Below are 13,643 nucleotides of genomic sequence, written 5' to 3' on the forward strand. Positions count from 1 at the left end.
CGCTTAACGCTTTTTAGTGAATAGAATGCAAATCTTTTCAATACGAAACTTAGTAGTGATGTCAACTGCCAATTGAACAGTTTTGACAATAGAGTGAAAAAAACCTCTTTTGAACTAAATGGTTGAGTAAACCAACACTATTATATTGTTATAAGTTATGGGTGATACCCGACCACAGAATAAGATGAGCGGAGATGCTATAGTGCAGGTAGGTCAAGCCGTTCTTCTAGGTCAAATATGAATGTACAGTAGACCGCACATCAGTGGTAACTGTCATGCACCTTAACTCAAAGTAATAAGTACGATTTTCCTATAAAACTGTTACCACTGACCTGAAGTTGACTGTACGTACGGTGGGCATGTCCAAAACGATCAGTTAAGAGTGAAATCACGAGGCGTTCGGGTTCTTGGAGACATCTCCCAACGATTTTTGGTATTACAAACAATGTTCTGGTACAAAGAAGGCGTATAAAGGCGAAACAGCATCGTTCCTCGTCCCCCGGTCATCTTCATTTTGGTGTGTTACTTTCTCAGAAGATTTTCGGTTGTGGCACCTCCACTAGTCATTTAGTTCTCCATGGGCCAAGAAAACCAACACTATTATATTGTTATAAGTTGTGGGTGATACTCTTTCTTGTGCGTTTGTCGCAGCGGGTGACATCGATACGCGATTTTTTTGTCGCAGCCGTTTGTCGGTTCGTGTGAATGCGGTTTCTGGGTTATTTGGGCGTACACCTACGTGCAATTTAAGGGTATAGTGACTGTATTTTTATTCTTATGAGGTTGTTAGCAATTGTGAAGTGGGTCATTATTTTGTTCTATTTTCACAGTTACACACAGTTACAATACAGGTTGTTTGTAAATCGATTTAATTTATTGCTGTTTTTTCAACTTCTCTTTTTTGTTATGTAGATAAATTGTGTTAGTTTCCCATAACTTCTAAATTAAAACATTTTACTTAGACACTTACAGATATTTTTTAGATTCATCAAATGAGTGATGAAACTTTCAAAAAACTTCAGACTAACTGGAATGAGTGTTTACAAAAATATACTAATTTTAACTTTATTTCACTAATAAAACTTTAAAACGAAATTCAAACTAAATGCAAGCAAGTGTAGTGTTTTATTTTTCAGATTTCACCAAACGTGTCTATCAAAGACTTAATAATGTATTGAAATGTTACGAAGCGTAATACGTCTAATATTAGCACATTTTATTACGCACATTTGTATGAAAATCTATTGTTAACCTAATACAATTCACTTTGGTTGTAATAAATACAATTTTATACATCTTGATATTATTGTATTGTTAATTTTACTGTGGAACATCTTTTTAGGGTTCCGTACTCAAAAGGGTAAAACGGGACCCTATTGTTTTCGCTCCTCTGTCCGTCCGTCCGTGCGTCCGTCTGTCACCCGGCTGCATCTCATGAACCGTGATAGTTAGAGAGTTGAAATTTTCACAGATGATGTATTTCTGTTGCCGCTATAAGAACAGCAAATACTGAAAACTAGAACACAATAATTATTTTGGGGGTTCCCATACAGCAAACGTGACTTTTTTGCTAATTTTTGCTCGATATCGGTAGCGGCAAGAGGTAGATGCGGTTTTATAAATAATTGTACGGAACCCTTCGTGCGCGAGTCCGACTCACACTTGGCCAGTTTTTTAGAGTAACCTATCACCTTTGAAAAGTCCTACTTATAAGTAGGTGAATACTTAACATATAGTGGGTGGTGATGGGTGGTAATTTAAAATTATCGTCATAATAATTATGTGGGCCACATTTTTGTGCCGGTGAGTGTAGTACTTATGGATAGGTTTATAGTATTTATAGTTCTATATCTAGGTGTATGGTATTTAAATTATCAGGTTTGAACTTCTTCCTCCTGCCCTTTCCCAATTTTATTTGGGGTCAGCGCAATATGTGATCCTCTCCCTTTTTTCCCCTGTCACTCACTCCCTTCCTATTCATGTCATTTGTTATCAGGTATGAACATTTCTTTTATATTTTGGTTTGGTATTAGATAGTTTTTTTCAGTTTTCATTACAACATTTTTTATAATTAGCATGACCTACTTCAACAAATAGGATTGATTGCCAAGAAACACGTAAGTATATCAATCGATAGGTACGAAAAAGTTCAATGTGAAATTATGATTAGAACAACCCCGTAAAGGTTGGAGGAACTACAAAAACCAGCATCTCAATTAAACCCCAATCTCATAAATCACATTTCACACAAAAAACATAGAAAATATAACAACCCGTTTACAACCCCAAAATATTGATATTTATTTACTTTACCTTTACAATATAACACGTCATAACTTTAATGACGGCTGATGGGTTTATAGCAGGGATGGCAAACCTTTCTTGGTTTTCATTATAGACTAACATTATTTTTTTTTTTATTTATTCCTTTATTTCAGGCAACTAGGGCCCATAAAAATACATATACACATATATCGTACATTACAATACTTATAAACTAATACATAAAAATTCACCATATCAATATATATATACAATACTATATCTATAAAAACTTAAACATACTATAAATACATAACAAATATTCTTAAAACTAATGCAGACGATGTGTCGGCGTCGTGTTACACTGACTGTTATACAGAACAATTTTGTTTGCTTGTAAAAGCTCCCTTTTTTCTGCATTGATTTGAAAAATCCTTTCACTATTGGGAAGCTACACTGTACCTTGATGCAATAGGCTATTTTTTCCGAAAAACCACTCGGGAAAAACCACGAGAAACAGCTAGCATTTCATACAGAAGTAGAATACTTAGTACCGATGCGCTCTTTTAAAGCAAGTTGTGTGTACCTACCTTTGTGAATTTTTATACAAGCTGTTGATTTGCATCCGTGCCATATTCAAGGACGTAACTATGCTAATGATTCTCGACCCAAATCAACAAAAAAATTAGTATGTAATTTTTTTTTTTTTTTTTTCGGAATTTGGTCAATATCATCTAGCCGTATTTTAGCTTGGCGCGTGTGTTACTGGCCTTAAAACCGTGCTGCGCCCTCACACAAACGCAAACACAAAGCATACGCAACGATTATTCATAAATTTCATTCATAAAATTGGATTACTTCTAAAATACTACGACATTACAATGACAAAAAAAGCAGTGCATATTAGCTATTTCCCGTCTACTGTTATTCCAATCGATTATTTACCTTTTTTATATCCTCCTCCTGAAGTATGGCACAAATGCAAATCAACACCTTGTATACTTCACGAAATATTGTTTCTTTCTTCAACTTGTATTTTAGCAATATTCAGCTGCACGCCATCCAGCCAAAGGAACCTACACCACTAGTTTACCATCCCTGTCTAAGAATCAGTTTGTATGCGCGTACGCACACAATATATCGGCGGGCGGTCCTCTCTGCACACAAAGAGAGCCGCAATTTGTATGGTTAAGAGCCCATAGTTAGGGACGATGTGTATGACATGTGGGTTTATTAATTTTATGAACTCCTGCGGTTGTGGTGATCTGAGAGGTAGTAGTGGTTATGGAAATATTAGCTAGTGTGAGTGGGTAATTAGTGTTGGTTTGATCGTGTCTTGAGATTATTGCTTTTGACCGTCTCCGGAATAGTTACTCATTTTTTACAGTATTTCCATGTAAAATGTATATGAAAAATTATAAAAAGCTGTTAAAATATAACATAACATACCTAGTTATACCTTCATAATTGAGAGGTGCAAATTCCAGTACTTCCTGAACTTGGAAAATGTGCTTCCAAATGAGCGTATACCCTGGTAAATGCAAATCAGGATACTCTTGGAACCACAAGAAACATCTTGCAACTACCTTTACATTATCTTGCATCCAATAAATATTTGTGAATATAATTGGCACTTATGGTGTAAAAGAAACTGCAACTGTCAAAGCAATTGCATATTGTGGCAGTTTCCGGTGCCAAACAATGTCGTAGTATTATACCTAGGTACATTCATTCATACGCTACATAATAAGCGTGTGTAACATGAGACGACCAGCCATTTTGTGAAAATGGAGCGATACTGTATATTATTTGTATTGTGGCTTTGGTAATTGATGTTTCAGGTAAGTAAGTAAGGTTTTTTTATAGTTTTGATAAAGTATGTTTCAAAAATGTATACTCAAATACCTACTTAGTTTAGTTTTTAGGGATTGTTTGAAAAAGTCAACGTTGGTTGTAAAAGAAATTTAGTGGATTTTAACCTAGTTAAGTCTGGCATTCCGCAACTTTCTACCAAATATAAGGTGACAAGTTAACTGTCATTATAAGCGTCTTGATCCTTCAATATTATCCTTTAATTAAGATTGTGTAAGGCAACAATGAGGTAAACCCCTTAAAGCTTACCCAGGTCCAAGTATTGCTAAATATTTCGTTCCCACACTTCTCAAATCTCATCTTACTCAAGCATCTATAAAAAATGATACTTAACTACTGTAATACCATTTATCAAAAATCCAAAACCTTTCCAAAAAAATATTCTAAAAGACTAACAAACAAAGAACTTCAGTATAATTGCGAAAATAACATTCTAAAAGTGTTATCCAAATTTTTGAGGCTTACCAAACTATCGGGCTACCAATAATTACTTCCTCCTAATCCTCTGACCACCCACAGTTTGCTAATCCTTTCAAAGGAATATCAACCTTATGGCTTGGTAATAAGGCCTTGAAGTTCGGAAATACAGGTGGCTGGATAATTTGTATGGAAGTGGAAAAATATTTGTGTCCATTAGTACTTTTAATGTTAAAGAAATTGTCGGCATCATCAGTAGATTTAGTGGTCTTTTAATTAAAATGTTTTGACGAATTATTCGGTAGCGTAAGTTGAATAAGTCATATCATATCATATCATATCATATCATATCATTTATTGCATTCCATAATGTACATTTGGTGGAAAATATAAATAATAGAGGTAGTCACAATTATGGACCCTGATGGGCACAGCAAAGAGTTAGAAGAGAGGAAGGCGTTTAATGTAATAAATTAGGTAGTATGTAGTATATTATTCAAGTATTTATTTATATTATAATATTGCGTATATTTGTAAAATGCATATTGGTTGTAATTTTAAGGAAGGATTTCCGGAATTTTTTTCATACATATTATTCGACTTTAATTTAGTAACATATTGCGGTTGGATGGACTTGGAAAAAGGTTTTATAAACTCTTTGGGTATGAAGTAGTCAAGGGTAAAATGTAATTGTGTGATGGGAAATCTTTACACCAAATGTTAGTGAGAGGAAGAGTAACTTTCTCACAGTTTGGACTACTGAAAAGATTTTATGAATTGAATGACATAGGATTGATCCTAATATAGAGAGTATCATTGACATATTAAATAGGCATGTTATTTCAGTTTCCCACATTATTTTGTTCAGTAGTTATGAGAATTACGTGACGCTGTTGATAAAAGAAACTAGGGTTAGTCTAAGTCACATTTATTAACATAAATAATATCTGAAGAGAAGTGTGTTATCCTTATAGATTTAGCGGTCATCAGTAGTTTAAGTGATTGTCAGAAAAAATTGCTAATTTTAGTCATTATTTTAATTATCACATCATTCGTGCCAGGAGTTTTGAAAGTTCCAGTATTGTAGTAGTAACATCAGTAGATTTAGTAGTCACCAGTAGATTTAGCGATCACCAGTAACTGTAGCAACTATCAGTAGAATTCACCGTCGCTGAGTTTCATAGCGTACAGGTACAGGGAACGGAATTCACAGTACTGGTTAGTGCACCAGCCATTATGTCCGTCAGTACATCTGCAGGAGTCGCATTCGTCCATATACTTCTCTCCTGGGCTGCATTTGAAGAATGGGTTCTTAATTACTGGAAGGAAAGATATCATTATTATAATAGTCCACAAGTTACCTTATTAGGTACAGTTTTCAATAAAAAAAACCCAATGGCCACATCGTTTTAAACTATAATGAAAAATTAAGCACATGTATGTCAAAATGTGGGAATATTATGCCTAATTTCATCGAAGGCGAAAATAAAAAGTTTCTTTCTTCATCTCTGTATGACATGTTCAATATCATTCAATGAAAACGAGGAGGTTTTCGATTCGGATGTTTGTATTTTATTGGTAGGTATTTACGCCTCGCGAAATCGGCGCGGAAACGGCAATGAAACAATGATAATAAATCAATTTACATAAATAATTCGCTGAAAATCCACTATGAAAATGCAATTCATCCATAGGTCTTCAATTTGAGCAATTATTGGTAACGAGAAATAACAATGAAATAAAATATTAAAGTTACAAACACCTTTTCAACAATTTTGTTAAATATTTTTCTCTTTATTTAAAAATCCACTGGATCGTCGTATTTAATCCTACTTTACTGTCGTTTCGGAGTATTTCAGATAATAAATTGAAATTGAAAGCTTGTTAATTAATGAGGCGTTCAAAATGTAAATGAGTATTGTTGAAAAAATATGGTTTGATAATATACTGCGGATTGATCCATTGTTGTTCGATTGTAGATTGAAAGTCGGCTGTCATTGAACATCCTTGGCAGTCGTGACGGGTAGTCAGAAGCCAGTAAGTCTCACGCCAGTCTAACCAAAGGGGTATTGGGTTGCCCGGGTAACTGGATTGAAGAGGTCAGCTAGGGCAGTCGCTTCTTGTAAAGCACTGGTGCACACCTGCATCCGGTTAGACTGCTAGCCGACCCCAGCATAGTAGGAAGAGGCTCGGGAGATGAGATTGAAAGTCATAAATTATATATGAAGCCAATGTCAAAATTCAATCGGCAGTAACACAACAATTAACAGATTCTTTATTGAAATCCACAGATAGCTACTCTTATAACATTTGTTATTTTGAACAGACTTCCACAAAAGGAGGTTCCCTACACAGATCACTTTTTGCTTTTGTACATTATATTCATTTCATGTCATTACACAAATAAATATATTTTCTTTCATTCTTTCTTTCTTTCCTTTCTTAATTTGGGTGTTTATTGTCGACGCCTGATGGAAATATTTGCGCAAGAGTACACAAATGAGTATTTGCGTGTTGATATTATATTTAATTGTGAGGACAAATCTTTCCTTTGTATGTTTGCGTGGTAACACCATTGTAAAGAGGATTATTATAAATAATCTGTTTCGTGAATACAATGGAGATAATATGAGGTTATGGACAGTTTACAAAGGGATGGCTTAAAATCTAAAGACTGGTTGGAAAAGTTGTCTCTTTAGCGCCTTTTTTAGCGCTGATTCCTATGATAGGACTAAATGTATGTTTTTTAAGCCCGTGTGCCTAATGCTGATAAATGTAATGATGAAACCATAAAACGATCATCATTTCAGCTATAAGACGACCACTGCTGTAGATAGGCCTCACCCATTGATTTCAAAAGGACCACGGTTGGTCTGTCTCCATCCTATTTAAACGGTCCTAGTTGTAATTCATTCATCAACATATGAAACTTGTTCAGAGGACCAAATAAGCATAAACATAGTGGTTAAAGTTGATTTCAAGTCAAGCAAGTACCAGTACTTTTCTAATTTACTGATTTAAAGTGAAGGAAAACATCTTCAGGAATTATAAATGTCTGAAATCACCAGCCCGCATCTAGCGTGGGGATAACACACAATCCTTCTCTGTGTGAGAGGAGGCCTGTGACCAGCAGTGGGACGATAAAAAGTATGATGATTATGATGATGATGATCTGATCCTTTTGCTCCTACTCGTACTTACCAGTGCACCTCAAACAAGGCGTGCTCCTCTCGCAAAGCGCAGTGACAGTAGGTTCACAAAACACGCAGGAAGGCATGGCCCAGCCGCTATGGGACTATAAAAAGGATGATAATGATAACTTGGTCCTTTTTGGTCCTTACCAGTGCACCTCAAACAAGGCGTGCTCCTCTCGCAAAGCGCAGTGACAGTAGGTTCACAAAACACACAGGAAGGCATCGCCCTACAAGCGCCAGTGTCCTGTGCCTCGCATAGAAGACAATTCTTGTTCTCAGGGATGATGGTCAGAGACGTTTCTTCTTCCCAGTATTGGTGCGGCGGTTTTGGTTTCACGAATTGGGAGACTACGTATCTGTGTGAAGAAAATATATTAGAAGAAACAACTCATTTGATTTTTATCGGTGTGACCAAAAGGTATTTTTGTGGGAATGTGGGATTGTTGGATATCCAATGCATGGACCTGGTATGAAAATAGCTCCAGGAGGAACAATAGTGAGTTTGAGTCAAAGCACACATAGCGGAAGGGAGTGTCATCTGATTAGTAACCGTCTCAAAAAGGTTTTTTTTCGCACAAGCCTTTTAGCGCCTTTTTTATTTTGTTCAGTAGTTTATAAATAGGTATTGAATTAATTAATTCTTGTCTTTAAAAACTTAATTACTCCAGCGAGTAACTGTTATTAAGATACTCGTACAATCAATTTTTTTTTCTACTTGTATTTAAAACCGCTTCTTATATAGTTGCATTTGCATCTAAAGTCAATATATAATTTTGTATCAAATTTTATTCTTTTAAAAAGATAATGACGAAATTATAGCCACACCCCTCACAAATTACTCCCTCATCACAGTCATCACCAAAGAGATGCATATCAAAGAGTACAATAGACCACATTGACAGTTTCCGCAACTCACGCTTGACTGCCGGGCCGGTAGATCGGGGGCGACTCCTCACCACCGCCGCCGACTGAGCTCAGGGTCCCGGGCAGTGGGGCCCCTCGAGAGCGGCCCACCCGAGGATCTGAATATCAAATTAGGGATATAATTGTTTCTTATAATTAAAATAAATAGCTTAAACTTGTCAAATTTGTGAGAAACAATATTGCCTTCTTTACAAAACGTGGAGACAAACATGCAAACAGATCACTAAGACATAAAAACCGACTAATGTTACCTACTTCTAATATGAGCCTACATTCCAATAGTCCGTATGTAATGTCTATAAAAATATATAATAAGCTACCAGAAGCCCTAAAATTTACTAATAAATTAAAACAAATACTCATAAATAAAACATATTATAATATTAAAGAATATATTAATGATAAAGATTTAAAATAAATATTGTAATTAAAAATTAAATATATGTACGACATATATAATATTAATGATTAAATCACCTATTACAATACACATATTTAAATATATAACGAAAAAAAATATTAAAATAAATGTTTAATATATAAATATATAAACCTACATAGAATATACAAGTACATTTATAAACATTTTCATAAATAATACTAATAGCATTACAAAATAAATTGAATAAAACAACTACTTATAACTAGTAATAAAAAATCTGTGATACATAATCTAAATAAAATTAGCGTCCTCCTCTCTTCTACGTTGCCGTGCCCTACAGGGTCCATACTGTACTATATTATTATGTAACACCTTTTAAACATAAATATGGAGTGCAATAAACGTATTGAGTATTGAGTACTGAAAAGACTTGGTAATACGCTACCGCATAACTTTCTATTTTTTTTAGCTGTGCTCTACCGGATTTAAACTGTTTCTAGTTTATATATCATCTATATAACCTAAGGAACGCTATTACACAATTGAAACGAGAAATAAGATATAATTGAAATTCTTGATTCACATTTTCTGCTCCGATACCAGAATTGAATTTTTAGTTTTAAGTTCAATATGACAGATTATTCATTATATTATAGGTACAGGAACACTCTAATTGATCGTTACACGCTAATAACCAACGCTTAAAATCTGCTATTTCGTTTTACCTTCACCGTACCCCGTGACGGAAACCAAAAACCCAGCAAAAGTGACTAAATATCGTATCATTGTGTGACAAATCTGATGTCGCCACCACTTTCTGGTCCTCCGGTCCGTCACGCCTCAAAGGACCATTACGTGTATATAACATCAATACAGGAACACTAATTGATCGTTGAAAACACGCTTAAAATCTGCTATTTTGTCTTACCTTCACCATACCCCGTGACAGAAACCAAAAACCCAGCAAAAGTGACCAAATATCGTATCATTTTGTGACAAATCTGATGTTGGCTCCACTTTCTGGTCCTCCGGTCCGTCGCGCCTCAAAGGACCATTACGTGTATGCAATAGTACAGGAACACTCTAATTGATCGTTACACGCCAATTATTTCGATTGGCTTAGTAAAGCTGTGATATGGGGTGTTGGCTTTTTTGAGAGAGGGATTTTCATTTTATTTGTGGCTAGGGGTGAACAAGAAAATGTTATTGTGATGAATTATATATTAAATGATTGTGTGTTATAATCATGAACTATGGGAACTATGGGAAAAACACTTATATTTACAACTGGGATGAATACAAAATATAAATCAGAAAATAATTAATACATAAAACACTAATACAATTATATCTTTTTTTAGCTCTGCATTTCAACAAATCTTTAACGCTAACAATAATCTATACTGTTTAAAAAAATCTCAAATCTCAAATTTTTCCTCAACACATTTTTTCTTTATCACAGTAAAAGTCAACTTACATTTAACAAACCAACAACACTAAGTTGTCCCTCTCTCATGCATTACGCCCAAAGTGACAAATATTTGGCGTCTTGTATTTCCAATCGTCCTGTATACGGCAATTCGTAAATGTGATTTGATCAAGCACGATAACTGTTACAGTAGCCCTTTGTGATCGTTTAATCTAATGGCACTTTACTAAGACGGTTTGCTATGCAAAATTGGACAAGAAAATAGCCTTCTTACAATAGGAGCAAGATTTTATGGAATTAGCAAGATGGATAAAATGAGTTTTGTCTTGTAATTTAACCAATTTATTGTGCCTTCTTAGACACGGGGTAACTTGTCATGACAAGATGATCACACATCCACTTTCCGGCCGCGCCAAGCTTTCTTTAATATTAAGATCGATCGACCCCTTCGGCTTCTCTTAGCAGCAAGTTCTTTCTATCAATTACAAAAACATAACATTTTAACTCGTTAATTTGACCACGAAAAAAAGATTTAAATCAGTTCTCCTTCGCAACACCCTGTACACAATATTGAATGTATCTGTCCAATTAAGCGCTGTATACCACTCGTTAACGTTGCAGATTAAATGCATCGGCTTGCAGGTTTAACCGACTGCGTCCAATAAAGAGGGGTCATGTAGCATGTGTTGTGTCTAGGTTAGGCTGATTTGCCGATCAGGATTTGGGTATTGGCGTTTTAAGGGTTGTGAACTGGAATTTATGAATTTACTATTTATGTCATAGAGATGGCGGGATGACCTGGATGCCTACAACCCTGATTGGTGGGAGGACTCAAAAGATCCAGAGGGGTGGAGGCAAAATGGGGAGGCCTTTGCCCAGCAGTGGGACAGTACGGGCTAAGAAAAAAAAACTATTTAAGTATGTCATAGCTGATGTTTAAGACTAGCTAGGTATTTCGAGGTTTCACCTGAGTCCCAGAGGAGCTTCTTCACATACCCGAATAAAATATAGCCTCCAATTAATAGTGAAAGATTTTATCAAGTCGGGTAATGTTTGGATGTTTTTACCTAAAAGTAAATTAAGAGGTGAAAAATATTGCTATAAAGACTATACATACCAATAAGAGTACATATTCCCAAATACATTTTATGATCTTTTTTCCCGTGATTTGGCTTACGTTCGATAATTGCTTTTTGCTCTAAAATATGCTATCTGTTATTACTTAACAGCCTACTTAAATCAGCTTTTAGTAAAGTAACCTCGACCGAAAAAAAGTGATAACAATATTTTTGTAGCGCACTAATGACTTAATTGACTTGAGCAGTAATCACCACGCTTGCGCAATGCGGGTTGGTGATTTCAGACTTTGTAGTCGAAGTTTCCTTGAGATGTTTCCCTCCACCTTTCAGTGATTGGTGGCCAAGATATACTTAGAAAGAACAATAAAGAATACATACTTATATAAATATTACATATTCTGTGAGTATATGTACTTAGTTAAATATTAAAGTAATATACATTTCACAAAGCTTTAATACCATGAGCTCATCACTAAATTCAGTAGTAACATTATTATCCAAAAGTAATTACTCATGATTACTCACAATAAACTTCGATATTATGCACAATATTGCCTAAACAATAAACGCAATATTAAGGGCCAATTACACTGGTATCGCGAAACTTATCGCTCGAGTATAATGAAGCTCATTTTCTGATAATTTGTGACGTCATAAGTGTAAATTTAATATAGTTGATAATGGCGTTATTACACCATCGATCATTGTGAGGGAAACGACAGGTGATGGCGTTTTTATTGGGCAGTAAAGTTTGCGTTTTGTATGGATTTACGATTATAAGGAAAGAATATTGTGTCTAACAAAAACTATTATTTTGTCAGAATAAAGATAAGATTTTTGAGGAAATTGTGGGAAACAGCAGCACAGTTCGATTCCAGGTCAGGCAAGTACCAATGCAACTTTTTTAAGTTTGTATGTACTTTCTACGTATATCTTAGACACCAATTAATTGCTGATGAAAAGGTAAAGGAAAACATCTCGAGGAAACCTGGACTATGTAGTCTGAAATCACCAACCTGCATTGAGCAAGCGTGGTGATTAAGAGCCCTGCCTCATTAGGATGCCAATGGCGACGTCGCCGGCTACGTATCCAAGCAGTTAGTATTGATATGTATGGAACCTAACTCACTTGGTGACGGTTTGGCAACGTCGCCAATTTGGAGGCGTGGCCACAAGCTACAGTTCCCTACGTGGCTTCTGGCTACCGTGGCAGCTTGGCGACGTGGCCACAGTTGCCACTATAATGTACACAGCAAAGCGCACCTCCCTCACACAGTCGCCAATGTGGTCGCCAGTTAGCGTGCAATTTCATCAGCGACGACGTAAACAATTGACTGTCGAGACGCCATGGCCACTCGACTTGACGACATTTGGATGCCAGAAGTAGCCAGACCTGTGCCGCTGGCGACGTCGCCATGGCGTCCTTGTGAGGCAGAGCTCTAACGCTCAATCCTCCTCCTTGTAAGAGGCCTGTGCCCCTCAGTGGGACGATAAAAAGGCTGTAACAGTAACAGCCGTACGGGTCGATCGATCCTACATAAGATTAAGCAATGATTGGTGTGGCTAGACTGAAGATAGTTAACCATCAATGTCATCCGTGTTTCAAACGCGTTTAGGTCCTAGCCGTCATTTGAGCATTTAGCTGCCGTTCGGGTATTCAGAAGCCAAAGTATCTTACAGTTACCTAATAGTTTAACGACTACTTAATGAAAAATGAATTTGACACAAATCAATCGAACCGTCCCTTCATTAAAGGGATTACGAATTCAATACAATCATAAATAAATAAAATATACAAAAACAAACATGAAACCCTAACTTCAGGTGTTCAAACAAACTAACAAAATGATCATAACTATCATACACGCGGTAAATCCCATGACTCGAGTGGGCACGTGTCGCAACTCGATAATATTCGCCATAAATATCGATAACATTGTATCGAGTCGATAGCGATTCGATTACCTGTGTCGTGTTGCTCGTTAGTCAATTGACTTGCTATTGGTTGGCTGTTTATCTTTTATATCTTTCGTTTTTGTTTTCATCAGCCTTTGTAAGTATATCGTTGACTTCTGATCAATATA

At 35.8% G+C, this 13,643-nt stretch overlaps 1 protein-coding gene across 1 annotated transcript; it reads right to left on the reverse strand.

Moving 5' to 3' along the window:
• Positions 1-5,463: 5,463 nt before the first annotated feature.
• Positions 5,464-10,040, reverse strand: LOC124642158. Its single transcript, XM_047180472.1, has 4 exons — positions 9,980-10,040; positions 8,662-8,767; positions 7,893-8,101; positions 5,464-5,870 (listed from the first exon to the last, which is right to left on the reverse strand). The coding sequence occupies exons 1-4, from the start codon at positions 10,038-10,040 to the stop codon at positions 5,704-5,706; spliced, it is 543 nt and encodes a 180-aa protein (XP_047036428.1). The 3' UTR covers positions 5,464-5,703.
• Positions 10,041-13,643: the final 3,603 nt, after the last annotated feature.

Source organism: Helicoverpa zea, chromosome 24 (genome assembly GCF_022581195.2).
Source record: "Helicoverpa zea isolate HzStark_Cry1AcR chromosome 24, ilHelZeax1.1, whole genome shotgun sequence".
NCBI classification, from domain to species: domain Eukaryota; kingdom Metazoa; phylum Arthropoda; class Insecta; order Lepidoptera; family Noctuidae; genus Helicoverpa; species Helicoverpa zea.